An 18379-nucleotide genomic window follows, 5' to 3' on the forward strand; every position below is an offset into this window, starting at 1 on the left:
TGGCAGTGCCAGGGCTGAGCTGGGAGCCCGGGAAGGGGAAAGGGGAAGGGCAGGGATGCCAGCCCAGGGCTCCCTGTGAGGCAGCAGTGCCACCTGTGCCCACGCTCCCCTGTGGCTGGCACAGCCCCTGTGGCACACGCCCAGCTCGTGTCTCCCACCCCAGCCCACACACCAGGGACTCCAGGGTTGGCATCTCCCTTCCTGCCAAGCCTCCATGCCAGGACAAACTCCTGTGGGAACCATAGCAACAAATCCAGGGGTGCAGCTGAGGGGTTAATCCTGCCAGGAGGACTCTGCTTTATTTAGGCAGGTGCAGATTCCAGGGCAATGCCACCTTTCTCCTGCTAATCTTTACCTTCTTGCACTCATTTTTTTGGGATGGATTTAATGTTGGGCTCTGCACTCTGGAATTACAGGATGGAATTCTCCTCCTTAGCAGTGGATCCAGCCCAATGCTCCCAGCACAGGAAGTCAGGGGTGCATTAAATCCAGACAGCAGTGAGAGCTGCAGACAGATTTAATGGCTACAGGGCAGTATCAGTAAATAATGCAGTGTCAGTGGGCAGCTCAACAGGGCTTAAATGCTAAAGCATCTGAGCTGTTTACACAAGCTGGAGTTCAAATTAGTAACTTTGACATAAATGATTAATGGCTAATGGAGACTGTTACCATCATTTTTGTATTTACTGGCAGTTTAAAATCAATTCCCAGAGTTCAAATCAAAAGCTTTTGGCATAGCAGCAATTTGGTGGGATATTAAATACCAGATGTTAGAAATAAATAAAGGCAAACAGACTACATTGTTTTCCTCAGCATCAATACTCTGTATCAGCCGTGTTAACAGATCTGCTTCATTAGGCTCGAGGGGCAGAGAGCAATTTCTGCTCCTGGTCATGAGAAATTCAGGAAGATCCAATGCTGCCCACAGGTCTTGGCTGAGGAGAGACAGGGGTGGCACCTCAGCAAGGCTGGGAAGGTGAAGCAGCAGGAATAAGACAGTTCTTTGGTCACATAACAGCACAGCTTCCCTTTGGCTGTTGGATTGCACTTGCTTTCTTCATCCAGAGGATTCTGTTCTGCTGTCTAAAAAGGTCCTTTTAAATTCATGAATTAACTGAAAGTTGACTCTCTTGAACAGGGCTAAACACCCACTCTTCTGCCCTCCACCCCTCACTGAAGCACGCTATCAAAAGCAACACATTTCTTGTAAATAAACTTATTTATAAGCAGTTTTACTCGAGGGTAACGTATCAAAATTATCTAGTGAACAAAACTTCTAGATTTACACTAAATATTGGGCAGCTGCTGGGCAGAATCTCTAATCTCTATTCCTGCAGAGCCACTCCTCAGACTCCCAAGTGGAATCTCACACACCATTGTACATTCAATGACAACGGGGTTTTTTTAAATACCAGAACTTTAGGATCTGTTACACTTCAGCTGAGCTCGTCAAAGTAGCTGCATTTCAAGTGGGCAGAAGGACATTCTTCAGAGAACATTCACAGAGGAGATGACATCTTCCACGTGCTCACAAATGAAGCACCAATTTTTGCCTGCAGCTTTATACAATTAATTTTCGAGTGGCTCTTGTGCTAACAGTGGGATGCTCATCTATAGGTACTCCAATAATTTATTATCAGACACTTCAGAGGAATCAAAACATCCTTCCCCCTCGTAAGCTTTGCTCCATGAGGACTTCTGCTGTTGCAGAATTCAAGTTTTAAGGTGTTTCCACTGCCCAGGCTGTGACAGTGCTGTGCTCTCCCCTCCCACAGCTGGGCTGAGCCAAGGGAGCCCTTGCTAGGCTGAGCCCTGGATTTAATTATTTAATTACAATTTAGCTGATTTAAAGGCAGGGTGTTTAGCATCATGATAATGAAAATACAATGTGAAACTTAGGCAAGAATTTTCTGGTCTTAAAATAATCCCTTTTCCTGAAATTCTGGGAGTGTGCCCAGCATTGTAGTCCAGTCTCCTCCCCAAAGATATCTCAGTGGTATTCTGTGATTGTCATTTGGGATGACATTTCTGCACAGGAAGTTCTGCACTGTTTCTGTGCATAATGAGTGGTCAGAGGGAGCAGTCCTCACTTGGAAGAGGATTTGAAGAGGAAAAAGATGATTTTCACCTCCCTGACAAAGTGTGTGCCTCAGATTATGGAGACTGGGGTGGCCCAGAAGTGTATTTTGGGTATTTAGTATAAAGCAAATACACAATAAAAATTCAAAACATCCCTGCTGGTTTGAAGGAGAGGACAGGGAAAAGCAGAGGTCACCTGTCCCATCCAGCCATTGCTGGTTCCCAAGGTAACCAGGACAGTTTGAAGGGTCTGGAGATCCCAGGTCAAGCTGACAGCACAGAGCTGCAGGGAAGCCAAAGCCCTGCACAGCCACTCACACACAAAACCACTTTGCCAACTCCATACACACTGAAAACAACAATTTTTCTTCTCCTTAAGGAACCCATAAACCACCAATTACAGAGCAATAAAACCTTATATATCTACCTATAAATATTTCTAATGTTATAGCAATAATTTTTATAAATGTACAAAATAAGGCAAAAGCAATGTCCTGTGGGGAAAACAACAAATTGAAAAACACAAAAATGAAGTAAGAATTCACCTGTACAGCAAGTGAACACAAATTTTCTCCAAATATACCTGGACAGCAGAGAGCAGCACTTCTGGAAAGCAGTGGTTGAGCTGTTCCCATCTCAACAAGTTCATGGTCACCAAACCCAGACCACCTGAAAGAGCTGCCTGAAAACTGTCTGAAATTCAACTTCTGCCCCACCCAAACCAGAGTACAGAATCTTCTGCAAAGGGGAAAATGCATTTCTGATGCAAGAGAGAGGACACACCAATAATTAACACAGTTTAGAATGACAACTCTAGCAGTTCAACCATCTCCCAGTAGAGCTTTTAACTCTCTCAATTTCTAGATTTTCTAAAAACTATTCAAATTACAACAAGCAAACACACCTGCTAAGAAATGCTATCTTTAAAGAATTTCATAGATTGCTTCTCTCCACTCCACATTCCAGCTTTGATGTAAATCCACTTGCACACATTTATATGCCCAGTGAAGTACAAATTCCTTCAGTGACTAAAGCATTAATTCAGTATTTTTTAAACTCGACCCTGCAAAGCCAAAATGAGAGTGCAAACTGCAATCTTTTGTTTCTTTTGAAACAGCAGCAGAAATTGCTTCCAGCTCATAATTACAAAAGCATTTTGACTGACAGATCTGCAGAAGTCTAGGAGAGGACACCCATCTGCACACTCCACCCTTATCCCCGTGTCAGGGAAGGGCAGGGAACACCAGGATGAGGAGGACAGAGTGAAGGGGCTCCCACAGGCCCAGACAAACAATCAGCTCATTCACAGGTCGATCCCCTGGGTTAATGACAGGTTACACCCAGGAGAGCAGGAGCTGCACTGAGCAAAGTGCTCTGAGTGTGAGTAACCCTGGGTGGAGGAGTCACCACAGCAGTGCCCTGGAAGCCCAGAACAGCCCAGCACTGGGGGGACTGGGCACAAATGGGGAATGAGGAGCTGCTGTTAAAAACCTGGCACCTGCAGCCAAGTGTGCTGAGGGCACAGGAGAGGCTGAGGGGGAGGACAAGGGCTCAGGAGTGGGGTTGGCACCTCTGAGCACAGCCCTGCCAAGTGCCACCCCTTCTGCAGAGACAGAGCAGTGCCCCTTCCCTTCTGGGGAAACACTGGACTCCTGTTATATGCCAGACACAGAAAACATGAACTATCTCAATGTTAACCCATGAAACTTAAAAAAAATAAATTCTGGGCAGACACAATGTGCCTTCAGCAACTTCTCTTTTTTCCTTCTTTGAGGGCAGCATTGCTCTTTGCAGCTCGGACACATGATGTCAGTTTTAACCCCAGAACTCTGTACTTTTATCTTGGAGTTTAAAGGAGCAGTTTTTTGGGTGGATTTGTTTGCAGGAGAGATTGTCACAGACATCTTTTGTGAAAAATCCTTTCTTTAGGATTTTTCCCTCTTCTGGAAGGCTGAGGCCCCAGAAAGAGAATTTAAACAATGATTATCTGCTGCTGTGGAATGCAACAGGAGCACCTGTGATTGGCCCATGTTCCATGTTTACAATTAATGGCCAATCAAAGACTGAGCTCCCTCTGGGACAGAATCAGAGAGAGCTCCCTTGTTTATTCATCCCTATTCTATTCTTAGCATAGCAGCTTCTAAACTTTTCTCTCTATTCCTATTAGCATAGTCATAATGTAAAATGTATCATAAAATAATAAATCCAGCCTTCTGATCATGAGATCAAGATTCTTGTCTATCTCTTCACCCCTGAGGAACCCTTGCAAGCCCTGTAACAAGAGATCAAAGTTTTCTGTTTGAATTCTGACAGTGCTGTGAGGAGAGAAGACATACAGTGGCACGTGGCATCCCAAGGAACGGTCAGAGGGGCAGGGATGGGGTGCAGATTCCATTTCCCTGAGCGAACTCCATCAGTCACAATCCTGCTGCAATTCCTGCAGCCAGAGCTCTCCCTGCCCAGCCTGTGCTGTGAGCCTTGCTGCTCTGCCTCTGCTCTTCCAGCCCATCCCACCCAGCTCCTGGGATGCTGTCAAACAAAATGTCCCTGAGCCAGGCACCAGTGCAGCTGTCCCTGCTCTCTGCAGGCTTTGTCACACTGTCCTCACCTGATGGAGACGACGAGGGACAGCACTTCCAGCAGGATGGCGATGACGAACACGGCGACGGCGGCGGGCGGCGGCGGGGCTGCCACCATGCCGTGCCTCAGGAAACACGTGATGGAGAGGATGAGGAAGACTGTGGTGGACAGGAACACGTCCAGCAGAGAGCTGAAGGTGGCACTGGCAAACGTCTTCACTGGAGCATTCCTTATAACCTGTGTGGAGCACAGGGATTGAAAGGAATAAATGATATTTTGTTGGATTCAATTGGATGATGAACAACAGAATGAGGAAATTTTGGCCACTTCATTAATCCAGTGTAAGCACTGGTTGGAAACAAGAAGCAGAAGACGTGGTTTGATGGTGTCACAGCTCTCTGAGCAGATCATGTTGAGAAGTAGTATTGGTGGCACAGCCCCCAGGCCTGGGGTGACTTTTACACACTATTATGATATAGAAATAATACAACACGAAAATTGAATATTCTGTGCAAAGAAAGATAAATATAATAAGTAGAAGATAAGTTATGGGATATTTTCTTCTATTCTTTTAATCTAAAATAATAACAGATTTTACTACAACCTTTTTAACCTTAAGAAAACCCTCCTAACACCACTCCACAGACACAACTCCTGTGGCAGAATTCACATTTCCCTTTCAGACCAGATTAAAAGCTGTGTAATCCAAATTGACCAGAGCCCAGGACATCCAGTTCTGCTCTTCCATAACCCCTCACCACACATTCCCATCCCATCCTGGCCTGGCCCAGTGCTTGTGCAGCTGTGCTTTGTGCTACCATGGCCAGTCCTGCTGAAAACCAGATCAGGAGCTCCACATGCTGATTATGAAGGTGAGCCCAGTCCTAGGAGTGTTTGTATCTGCCCAAGCTTAGAAAGCAAGCTCCAAAGAAAACCAGAAATTATGTTATCAATGTCACCATGAAGGCGCCCAGTTGGAGCACTCTGGTTTAATTTGGAAGTTTCTTTTGTTCCTGTGCTCAGCAATACTGGGAAACAAACTTGTTCCTCATTTGTACCTCTCTGCAACCTAACAAATCCAGCCAGCATCACTTCAGTGCCTAAATGACCTTTTAACTTGAAGGGGTGGCAGAACCCTGTTCATGCACACCAAGTGCCATCAATTGAATTAAGGGAAGCAGCACTGTGTCCCCAGTGACAGAGTCAGAGATGCTCTAACAGTGCTAAGTAGTGCCTTCATTTCCAAATGAGAACAGATTGAGGCTCTTGGGAAGCAGAGCTGATTCCAGAGAGGGATCACAACCTGAGCCTGCAGCTGGCACTGCATAATCAGAGGGGAATTCAGGGGTGCTGGAGTCACTTTGAGCAGCATTGACTGTCAGGCCATTAGAGAACCTGGACTGTTGTCAAATCTTTTCACTCTCCAAAAGAAGATTTCATTGTTGTTTTGAACCAGAACTCTGCTAACATTAAACCTTTAACAGGTTTTTGCCCCAGTGATCTAGAGAGAGAAAGAAAAAAGGTTTCATTGTTGTTTTGAACCAGAACTCTGCTAACATAAAAGCTTTAACAAGTTTTTGCCCCAATGATGCAGAGTTACTATTAGAGAGTGAAAATTCCCACTTTCAAGGAGGTTTATGTAATAATTTTCAAATTATTAGCTTGCCACTAACAAAATGCACAGGCCACATTTCTGCTCTTTCTAGGAATTTCCTAAATAGCTACATTAATAGGTCCATCTCTATATGCTTTACTATCTCTGCTTTGCTTCTCTTTCCAGTCTTTCCACTGGAAACTACTTGATTTACTATTTTATTACAAAAGAAAATAGTAAAACTTTGCAAACTTTACTATTTTTTTTACAATAGAAAATACTAAAGTTTGCAAATTTTGCAGGCTGCATCCCACAGGAAGTTTCTCCCTGTTGTTGCTACAGGAACTGTATGCAGAGAGATGAAACTAAATTACAGGATGAGCATGGAGCTCACCAAAGTGAAGAGATTGAATTCCAGCACAACTGAGCTTTCCTTTGCTAAAATACAATAAATTAAGTGAGGTGTCACCTGGAAGTATTGGAAAACAAGCAAATATTGCTAAGGAGAATGTGACAACACTGCCCAGAACTCAAAACAACAAATAGCAAAAGCACAAATTGTGCTGCCCTCAGATGCAGGACACACTGGGAAGAAAAGAAACCCACCCCTGATTTCTCCAGATGCAGTTGTGCAGAGGGATCACCCAAATGAGCAGCTCATGCTGCTGGAAGGGAAGGGCCCACTCCCCTTCCTGCTGCCGGACGCTTATCTGTGCTGCCTCGGGCACTTGGCAACCCCTCCAGAGCTGCTGCTGCTTCCACCCAGCACAAAACAGCCCCAGATGCAAAGAGAAAGAGCCCCAAACAGAAAATAAAAAGAGCCCCCAAACAGAAAAACAAATCATGAATATTTCATGCTAAGCCAGTAAATGAAGTGTTCACAAGGGGGAAGGCTGAGAAGCACCAGAGCCATTAGAAGGAGCAGGGAGGAAGAGGAGGAGGAGGAGCAAGGAGGGCAGAGCATTTGCCTCTTCTTGGCAGCAATTTTGCAGCTGCTGGTGGAAATGCAGCCTCAGTTCTAACTGACACCTAATGTCACTTTAGGTAAATTTAAACTATCCTGCCAGTTCCTATCAGTCAGGCAGGAAAATCCAGTGCTGTGGAAAGCCTGTGATAGTATTAGCCCCCAAGGGAATGAAGGAGTTTTTAGACTCAGTGCAGAATACTGAAGAAAACACCAAGTTCCTTACAATTCCAGTGTTTTGAGCTGCACACTTCTGGAAATAGGACATTCGAATTCAGGTTTGGATTCAGGGATAACCATGAAACTGTGACTAAACAATAACCAAATTCCAAGTTACCATTGTCAAAGTTAGAATATTTGATGAGAAGACAAGCAGCAATTGGTCCTTTACCATCTCAGCATGGTTCTCTGGCCACCCTAAAGACTTGGAACATTAACCTGGACCTGGAGATAATCAGTGTACCTCAGATTTCCAGCCCAAACACTGGACTAGGGCATGGCAAAAGATGCTCCAGAGGCTGGAACTCCTCTGCTCTGATGTCAGGCTTGGAATGCTGGGGGTGTTCAGCCTGGAGAGGAGAAGCTCCAGGGACACCTCAGAGCCCCTGCCAGGGCCTGAAGGGGCTCCAGGAGAGCTGCAGAGGGACTGGGGACAAGGGATGGAGGGACAGGACACAGGGAATGGCTCCCACTGCCAGAGGGCAGGGATGGATGGGATATTGGGAATTGGGAATTGTTCCCTGTGAGGGTGGGCAGGCCCTGGCACAGGGTGCCCAGAGCAGCTGTGGCTGCCCCTGGATCCCTGGCAGTGCCCAAGGCCAGGCTGGGCAGGGCTGGGAGCAGCCTGGGACAGTGGGAGGTGTCCCTGCCATGGCAGGGGTGGGGTGGGATGAGCTTTAAGGTCCTTTCCAACCCAAACCATTCCACATTTCTATAATAAACTGAAATGAGACTCTTTACAGAGGCAGCAATATCAAGCAGCAAATCACATTCGACATTTCACAACCCTTCTCATGAAACAGCTGCAACAAAATGTGTTAAAAACCCCAAGGACAGGCAGACAGGGCTCAGACAGATCACAGACAGAAACCAATGCCAGCAGAAACACACCTCCTCCTGGTAGCTCGTCCTGTAGGACATCTCCAAATCCTGATCCAAGAAGTTGAGGCTCAGCTTGTTAATAGGTGGTTTAAAGAAGTAATCTTTCATGAGGCTGAAGAGAGAAGACAAAATCAACATCAGTTTGTTCAGCTGTACCTCCTTCAGCCCCCCCCCCCCAGACTGTGGCTTCTGTTTCCAAGGATGCTGGCACTTGGCTTTGAAGTTCCTGTGGTTTTTCTTCTTTCTTGATCACCAAAGTATCCTCTTACCCACATCACTTGCTCAGTGAAAGGAAATATTCCACAAAAAAAGCAAACTTTTATATTTCCAGGAAGGGTCTAATAAGTCCTTACAGAAATTTAACAGATCTAACTGATGAGTACAGATAATTGTAACATAAGCCAGCAAATAGTAAAGGTTAATTGCTGCTGCAGACACACAACCTCTGCAGCCACGTGGCTGTGGGATATTTGTGTCTTGGGTGGAATTCTATGGCTCAAAGCAAGCCAAGGATGACAAAGGTGACAAATTGTTATGGGGGAAAAAAAACCCATTGCCCATTTTAGAAAACAGCAGTTTCTTGTTATTTCAGACACTAAAATAACTAAGTAACTCAACTGGGAACATTCCCTTAATGATCTGGGCTGCAGAGAAGAGATGGAGAGCTGAGATTTACTTCTGAACTGGGAGATTTGGAATGACCAGCACCATCAACAAAGGCAGTGACAACTAATGATATCAGGGCTAAGGAACCCAGAGGCAGCATCCACCAGAGGGTGTTTATGCCCTCCTTCACCTTCATCTTTCCTACAGAAGGTGGAAAAATCCCACAACAACATAAAAGAGACTTCAATCATTGGAAGTCAGGTTTATTCCCCATCCTCTGGAAGAAGCTGAGTTTTGCAGTATGAGGTTTATGAATGAAGTTTCCTGATGGCACTTCTGCCAGTCTTTTGTCCCCTGAGCAGGGGCCAGGGAGCTGAAGGGACTGGAGAGCACCGAGTGCTTCATGCCAGGGTCACAGAGCAAGGTCACACCTGCCTGTGGCACTGGTGTGCCTGTCCCCTGCTCTGAGCAGCTTCCAAACACGCTCCTCCCTGCCTGGGAACCTCCTCTCATTTTCAACCAGCTGATTCCATGTGTTATTTACAGGGAATTGTTTCTAAAATCCATCTGAATCCAAGGCTCCTATTCCCACCCTGGGAGCTGCAGCATCAAAGCCACAGGCACAGTGGGCAATTTCCAAGCTGGTGACTCTGAGCAAAAACCAGAGATGCACATGAGGTCAAATTCCAAGCAGATGAAGAAGCTGAAAGAAAGATTCTACAGAGCTTGTCTGTGCCTGAATTCTCTTTTTAAGGGGGTTTGGTTTCAGGGTTATTTTCTGTTTATTTTTATGGAGCTCTTGCCTAAGAGGTTTTCTTGGAAGCTCCCAGCACAAGATGGCATGTGGGAAGCATTTTTTTTTAAACTTAGATCAACCAAACACACATTCCTAGACTGATGCTAGAGAAGACAAAGGAGTCTAAGCATGTATAAGGCCAATACTTGGTAACCTTTAAACATTCTGGCTTTGGCCAACACATTAAAAATATCAGGATACACTCACTTGAGTCACCCCTCTCTCTTTCATTCTTGTCTTCATTCCTCACCTTTCTTAGACATTTCTAAGAGTATCTTATAATAAAATTTTTGAAAGCTTTTGGGTTGTTATTTTTTAAAATACTGCTGAATCCCCTTTTTTTCCTGCAGGGAAGCTCAGGGGGGGTGGTGATGGTGCTGCTGTGCTGGTGAGGGTGTAGGAGGATCAGTCCAGCTCCACAGTGCAGCACGAAACAGGAGGTGGAACACGATGGAGCCAGGGAAAGGCAGCATTCATGAGGCCTTCTCAGCTCCCTTCAGCTCATTCTGCCTCCAAAAGGAAGAGCCCACTTGATGAAACAGTCAAGTACAGAATCTGTTTCCCAGGAGGTCTCTGCCTCCCAGCACAGGGTGTTCCCCAGATCAAGCAAGACTGGGAAGTGGGAAATGAAAGAAACAAAAATAATTTAAAATAATGAAAAAATATTTCAACAAGAAACTGCCCGAAGGAGGGGATGAAGGGTACACAGAACCCAGTTCTGGGGGAGCTTCAGACATCCCTGAGATTCTGCTCTGGAGTCTGAAGAGATCATTGTAGTACTGCCCTGAGCAGCATACCAGTACTTGCTTCATGTACTTCAGAAGGTTTATTTCTATAATCTAAGAAATATCTAATTTTTGTTGGAAACAAAAGTCCTCAAAGCAAGAATCCTTTGAGGACATTCCCACTGAAATTAAATTCAAACATTCTAAACCTTACACTACAGTATTCTTTTAAAGAGCACAATAATGTGCAGGGTACAATGAACAGAGAACAGGATTTTTATAGAAGTAAAGCCAGACTTGAAGCTGGAAGTATTCACTGTTTGTCAAATACAGAGAATCAAGTTGTAAGAACTGGTAACTTTCACAAAAGGACTCTTTTGTAATGTACTAATACAAACATACCACACTAATACTGTCTTTATTAATATTATTTTTAAAGAACATTGGAATTGTGCCCAGGTATCAGCTCCAAGGTGAAATCTTGGCATGCCAAAAGCTCTCAAGCACACAGCTGAGCTCAATATCTCCAGTGTCCAGCATTTCCTCCCAGCTAGCCCCAAGCAGCTTCCTAATGCAGTCTCCAGGCTCCTGAATCCCCCCAGGAGATGTTTAACCCTTCCCAGCTCTGCAGGAAGCCTGTGGGATTAACTGATGCACTTCATCATCATATCTGGGTTAAGTATTTTCTGTTAACAGGAATTTATATCCAAGTGGAAATCACTGCTCAGTGCTCAGGAAAGATCACTTGGCTTTGCAACAGCATCAAACCAACACAGCAGAACTCATTGAAAATTGAGATTTCTGTAAAATGACCATGAGGAAATTTTGTTCCCTCCTTGAGACACCTCAAATTCAAAAATCCTCAGAGATACTGGATTCATCAAGACTAACATTATGTTTTACAAAAGGGGACCAAGAACATTTTTAAAATGGCTTATTCCATATAATTCCTCATTGAGAAATGTTGAAAAAAAATCAGTGTAAACTGGTAGGCTTAAAGCATTTTGCATAGATCTAATTAATCAGAAGATTATTTTTGGAAAGTTATGTTTACATGAACTGAACTCAGCAGAGAAGTTTCCCTGGCAACAAGAAATGGCCCACTTAATATGGTAATGATGATATTTAATTGGGACCAAAAAAAAGCCAGGCTTTGACTGATCTCAAATCATGGTACTCCTTCTTCCAAATCAGAAAAAATTACCCATTTTGGGAGTGGAGGAGGAAAGCACCAGAACACAAGAACTTGAGTGAGGTATCTTCAGCAGACCAACTGCATAAATTAAGCTGTTTCTCTAACTTACAGTTTGCAGAGTGCTGGTTACATTTTAAAAAATATTCCTGTTTGTTCTGACTGATTTCTGCCAACACCTGGACATTCCCAATTCATTTATTTTCTAATATTTGGAAATATCAGCTAAATCTCCATTCTCAGCCACTAATGACAGACCACACACTGAGAAAAACAATAAAGAAGCCTAAATTATGACTCAAATGGCAACAGGAGAAAGGTAAACTGACAAAATCTAGGTAAGAGACTGGAGAGGGACTCCTGTCCCTCCTTCTCACTTCTCCCTGCCTAAGTCATGTTTCCATAAAGGTGATGGTGTCCCTGTTCCAAGCAGCTGAGTCCACAGGAGAACACAGTTTCAAGGATATTTAGACAAAATACTCTCAATCTGAATGGAAGCAATGAAATAAAAATAAAAAAAATAATAACAAACTCCAATTATCTGTTTAACTGCTCCAGTCAAGTCCCTGCCATAATGGAGATATGGATGTGTGTTGATAAAAATCCCCCATTTCTGAATTTTGAGAATATTTCCTCTGCCCAAAATAAGCTTTTTTGTTTGAAACAGAGAGAGAAACTCATTTTACAATGTCTAAGTAGATGTGAGTCCATGAGAATTCACTCCTATTATTCTGCCTCCAAGCCCAGTAGGATTTCATTAATAACATGTTATCAGACATCCTTCTTTTACTACAAGGTTTGTGGTTCAGATTTTATGTTACACCCTAAACTGCAGAGGAAGGTACACAGTACATGCATTAAGAGGACTTTGGATTATAAAATGGAGCTCAGCTTCGTGACAAGTGATTTAAAGAGCAATTTCCCCTTCAAAGATTCAGCTGAAGGACTGACAGGAGGACTGTTCACCCTGGAAGCAATGAAAAACTGGTTTAACTTATTTTAAACAGAAAGTTTCTGACATCAAGTTTCTCCTGCAGTTTAAGCAGAATAAAGACTAAAATCAGAAAACTTATAACGTGTTGTATGTTGACAATTACTGAAATCAGAAAAAAACCACACAAATGATAAAGATATGGGACCCCAGTATGCCTTCTCAGGATTTTCCTTTATACCTTCACAGTGTTTTCTACTGCACAGCTCCATTCTCCTTACCTGTCTTCTTTAATCACATCCACAAAGTGGGCATCTGTCTTTTCCCTGATGTTTTTGAACCTCAGGGGGAGCAGAGCTGACTGGTCCAGGCTGACGCCGCCCCAGCGCCCCTTCTCCTGCAGCATCTCATACAGAGAGGTCTGGCTGTTGCTCAGCTTCTCCTCCTGGGGAGGACTCAGAAGTCCATTCTGGGTCTTTGGGCTGTGTCCTCCTGGAGCCTGGACAGCAGAGAGCAAAACACACCCAGGGAATGTCAGAAAAATGGACAGGAGAGGTTGCAAGGACAAAAACTGAGAGGGGCTCTGCCCTCAGCACCCTGAGCTCTGCCCCTGCCCTGAACCATCCACATTTCCTGGGCTTGTACCTCCCACACCTCCCATGTGCCTCCTCAGGTGCCACCTTTGTGCTTTCTACCAACCAGCTCTCCAAGGAGCAGAAAATAAAGCACATTTTCACACACTCAATGATAACCAACCACAAGGCCAAATTTCATTCACTCATTTTATGGATAAGATTCTTCTAGAAAGATTTTAAATACACGTTTAATTTGTGCTGACTCTCCCTGGGTCATGAGACAGCTCACTCTGCCAGCCCTTGCTGATCCTGCCCCTGACCACCACAGGCCTGCTGCTTTCCCAGAGGTTCCTCCTCTTCCTCACCTGTGGGATCAGCCCTTTTGTACATCTCATCCTACAACAAAAACTCCTGCATCTCATCCTACAACTAAAACTCCTGCAAATTAAACTACATCTCCTTCTCTAAGATACACTTCTTTTTACTGGCTTTGTTTTACATTTTTGTTAGTTAAGACAGCTTTAATTTTGACAATTTGCAACATAGCTTAGGTACACAGTATCACCAATTCTGCTGTCATCGGAGAGCACAAATTACTTTTAAACAAAAATAATTCTATTTTTGTGGAGCCTGAAGTTCCCTCTTTTGCATTTTGTTTGACCTAGACCAATATGTACTGAAGCAATTCCAAAAGAATTAGACAGCTAAGTGTGGTTAGAATGAAAATGAACTGCAGTTAGTCAGGATCATTTTCAAATGCAAACATAGAACAAACTTGGCATATTTGAGTGTTCATCTCCCCCCCTCCATATCTTATCACTTATCATGTAGCATTTATCCTCATCCTGAAGCCCACTCATGACAGAAGTTTCTCCATTCCTGCTTGTACAGAAGTGACAAGCTCCTCCAGAAGACTATTCTTAGATGCCACCACAGTGACCATAAATAAATACCATAAATATCATCACCACCCCAACCACGTGCTGAAATATGTTACTGACATTGTAAAATCAACTTAGTTAAAGTTAAAAAATATATTCTTTCTGGCTGCCCATGCAAAATCAGTTCCATTTCCTTGTGTGATGTGTCCTGTGAAGCAAAGGAGGCAAATAAACACAGAGAGGTGAAGGGAAAGGTTCAGACAGAGCCAGGGAAGAGAAGATTGAGGGGGCAGCAGGAGAACCCTGCACAGGGAAGGGTCAGGAAGCCCTTGGGCTTGGCTCCTGTCACAGCCAGGACCTCCAGAGCTAAAGGCACAACAAGGTGTGTTGGAATGGCTCCCTGGAGCTGCAGGAAAAGCAGGAGGGAGGTGGGTTGTGCTTCCCCTTCCTGCGGCCTCCCGGGGGAATGGGGATCCCCACCCTGTGGGCTGCCCTGGCCCCTGTGAGCCCCAGAGCCACGTGCTGGGAGCCAGGAGATGGAAGGAGGCCCAGTCTGGGCCCTTCTAGCCCTCACAGCAGTTGTTTTGGCAGCTTGCAGGTGCTCCCAGCACAGTGACAGCAGCTGAGGAAGGAACAGGAAATGGGGTGGTTTCCTTGGGGTGCTGCCAATGCTTTGCTGCAGACCATAATCAGCAGAAGGAAAAGGGGATTGCAGCCACAGATCCCAGCAGGGGCACACCAGGGGACACAGGGACACTCTTGGAAGGGAGAGGCACAAGAATTTCTCACATAAAATGTCACCAGGTTCTTTTCTAAGAGAAGACACTGAGCAGCTCCTGTGCAAGTGCTCCTACACCTCTGCCAGGTTATCCAGGTTGCCCAGAGGGAACAGGGCTATGGAGCATCCTGCAGAGCCAGGCTGTAGCTATGATATTTTCTGAAAAATCCTTTCCTCAAGATTTTTTTCTCCTGAGAAGCTGAGAGGCCTCAGGTCAAAATGTAAACAATGATTATCAGCTGCTGTGGAATGCAACAGGTGCATCTGTGATTGGTCTCATGTGGTTGTTTCTCATTAATGGCCAATCACAGTCAGCTGGCTCAAACTGTCTGTCTGAGACACAAGCCTTTGTTATCATTCTTTCTTCTTCTATTCTTAGCTAGCCTTCTGATGAAATCCTTTCTCTATTCTTTTAGTATAGTTTAAATATAATATATATCATAAAATAATAAATCAAGCCTTCTGAAACATGGAGTCAGATCCTCATCTCTTCCCTCATCCTCAGATCCCTGTGAATTCTGTCACACCAGGGCAAACCCCTCTGGTTTTGGGGTGAGGAGGAGTAGCAAAGGGAAACCAAATCAACTGACCAACTAGCTCTTAGTGAGAGCCTTCATTGCTTGGTGGGTTGGTTTTTCTTAATTTATGCTAAAGATTATATTTGCTTAGAGCATCTCCCAGAACAACCTGAGGCCTAAAGAAAAACTGAAAGTCATAGTTACAATCTTTTCTTTCCCCCTGTGAAACAATCTTTCTCCTCTTCCTCACCACTCCAGCCACTTGGTACTTGAAAAGCAGAAACCAAGAACTCAGTTTTTGCCATGATCAGCTCAAACAAAAGATTTGGACTCCTAGGCACTGTCTGCTTTCCCTGCTGTTCCTCAAGATCATTTGAAAAATGCAGCGAAAATTTCTCTCTTTCAAAGAAGGTCAGCATGGACTTTCTCTTTAGCTTCTTGGCAAAGGCTCAAATCCCCAAGAAAATTCTTCCCTTCAGTCAGCTCAAGGTTTCTCTGTGCTCTGTTAATCTCAACAGGCAGGGATTAGAGTATGAAACTGTTTGTGTAGGAGAAAATCCCTATTTATTAAATGTTGTTAGCTCCAATGTTACTGGGACTTCTGAAGGAACAGGCTGTAGGGTTTCCCTGAGAACTTGGAGGCTTGTGTGGAGTTTCCTCCCAGCAAGAGACAAGGAAGCTCCAGAGGCTTGCAAGTCCAAGGATATGATCAAACATCATTAACATTCCCTAAAGACAGGGGACTGGAGTGCAGCACGGGCTGTGGGAAGGGAACAGAGATGGGCAGAGGGAGCTTCTGTCTCTGCTTCCCAAGAGAGCTGAGGCTGCAAGGAAGGCTTGGGAACCAAATGCCACAGCAACTCTGTGCATGTGGCTGTTCTCTGAGCTTTCAGCTGAACAGGCATCCCAGACTCACTGACAGCCATGACACAGCTCCCATTTTTGGCTGAGCGAAAACTGAACCAAACCCAAGGAGTGAGATTTGGGCTCCACTGGAATTCCTCCAGTGCAATTACAGAGCTCTTCCTCAACTCTGTATAGAAATCTCCTCCAAGGAAGGTCAGATGATTTGCTGATTCACACACATGAAGCCAATGCAGGTACAGTAGGAAGCAATTTAAAGCAGGCAGTTGGCACCTAAGGACAATCAACCCCTCCTCAGCTGATTCTTGGAGATCCCTCCCTGCACGTGGGCAGAGGCCACCTGGGGAAGAAGCATCTCCTGCCTACCATCTTGGCAGCCCAGGAGATCTCCCTCATGTTCTCTGTCTTAGAGATCTCCAGGTGGTTCGAGACAAGTCTCTGCTGACACCTCCCTCAGGGCTGAAGGGATCATGGTTTTATTCTTTTCTTAGGCTGTTTCCTGGAACTCTGGCACAGAGCTGCTGTGTAACACACCCCTCCAGCCCAGTGAGGCAGGCCCTGCTCCTGAGCTTACAGCTTCACATGAGACAACATGTCAAGTACAGAGAGGGACAAACACACATTAATGCAGTGGCTCAGCACTGGCAAGGTTTTCAATCTGCTTTACTGGTGAGAAGAGCTGTAAGACAGACATGAAGAACAAGCTCACTGTCTCAGAGCGTGTCTATGAAGTGATTCTCTCCAGGGAGAGAAAACATTCTATTTATTTGAATATATAACAACCAGGTAATGAGCACTGGTCCTCAGTCTGCATTTAGTTTAACATTCAGGGAGGAGTGAGAGGGAACAGGCAGAGCAGAGAGGCTGCAAAGGCCACAAACAGGATGACAAACAGGCAGTGTCTGGCGTGGCACAGGAATTAGGTGGCTTTAGTGAGAATATCAAAGCAACAGGCAAGGAAACAAGCATGGCAGCAGCATGAGGAATATGAGAGAGGCTATTTCTGTAGGTCAGGAAAGGATGCAAACTGACTTAAAGCTGTGAATTCTGTGTGTGAACAGAATAACCTCGTCTTAGAGCAGTGATGCAGGAGATGCTGGAGAGCACAGAACTTGTGGTGAGGTGACCCAGCCTGCTGTGTGAGCATGGAGAGTGTGGGAGTGCTCCTTGGACCTCCCTCTTTGGGTACCATCAGCATAGGTTAAAGAATCCTAATTTCAGGTCCTTCTCAGAATCAAGCTGAGCTCACAAAATTACTAAAATTTTGAAAATTGGGGCAGGGAAACTCAACTAAATTTCTGAACACAAAAATATCAGAATCAGTTCTGCTGCTTAAGAGCTTAGATAAAGGAATAGTGGTGCAAAAATAAGAAAGCTGGGGGAAGCAGAAAAATAAGGGGGAAAGGGAAGTGAGAAATACTTCAATTACCTTTGTACTGTTTTTATGCTCATCCTGACAACCATTTTGGATAGCTCCTTCATCTATGCTGACATCGCACTGGGGAGCAAGTGTGGTACTACATGAAGGGCAAGGCTGAAATGAGACAAAAGAATTTTAGCCAGGAATGTTCTGGTGTCCTTGTAGGATGATGCAATTCGTAATTCAGTCCACTTGTATACTTGCAGCACTGTTCAAAGATAAACAAAGCTACAGAATGGGAGGCAGGGAGCAAAATTTGACTGGAACAGAATGCACCATTTCAAAAATAAATCACAGATTTGCTGTTTGCTGAAGCTAAATCTAATCCAGGAAAGCTTCACTAGTGTAAGATCACAGATACACTGTAATCACTGTGCACAGGCAAAGGACTTCCCCAAGAGGAATAAAACACTCTTTAGCAGGAGAAGTGCAATTTCCTGGGTGAAACCTGCTTGTGAAGGGATCTAAATGCCATTAGGAGACAAGACAGCACAAAATGCAGCAAAATCCAGAAAAAACATGAAACACCATGATGCATTATGAACAGTCCAGGGAAATGGAAAGCAACAAATCTGAAATGAATAAAGGCAAATGCTTTTTCATACAGAGCTCTAAAACAGGAGAGGGGAGATCAGGCTGTTGGAGCCAAACACCCAGCAAATGTCACAGGGAACAAGGAAAGCAAAACCATCAGCATTTGTACCAGCTTCAGGTTGTGCATTTTGGAAGAAACTTTAAATGCTGCATTTGAGCTCTTAAAACAAGCTAATTCCTT

General features: G+C 44.6%; 1 protein-coding gene across 2 annotated transcripts in view; it reads right to left on the reverse strand.

Moving 5' to 3' along the window:
* The window catches only part of ADCY9 (adenylate cyclase 9), an 83838-nt gene that overhangs the window by 15420 nt on the left and 50039 nt on the right, over positions 1-18379 (reverse strand). The window contains exons 3-6 of one of the 2 annotated variants that reach the window (XM_059484220.1): positions 17614-17718; positions 12850-13067; positions 8328-8430; positions 4688-4896 (exon numbers count right to left, since the gene is read on the reverse strand). In XM_059484220.1, the coding sequence (XP_059340203.1) occupies positions 4688-4896; positions 8328-8430; positions 12850-13067; positions 17614-17718 (635 nt within the window). The remainder of the gene's footprint in view (positions 1-4687; positions 4897-8327; positions 8431-12849; positions 13068-17613; positions 17719-18379) is intronic. The other variant, XM_059484221.1, reaches the window with a different exon arrangement.

This window comes from Ammospiza nelsoni, chromosome 17 (genome assembly GCF_027579445.1).
Source record: "Ammospiza nelsoni isolate bAmmNel1 chromosome 17, bAmmNel1.pri, whole genome shotgun sequence".
NCBI classification, from domain to species: domain Eukaryota; kingdom Metazoa; phylum Chordata; class Aves; order Passeriformes; family Passerellidae; genus Ammospiza; species Ammospiza nelsoni.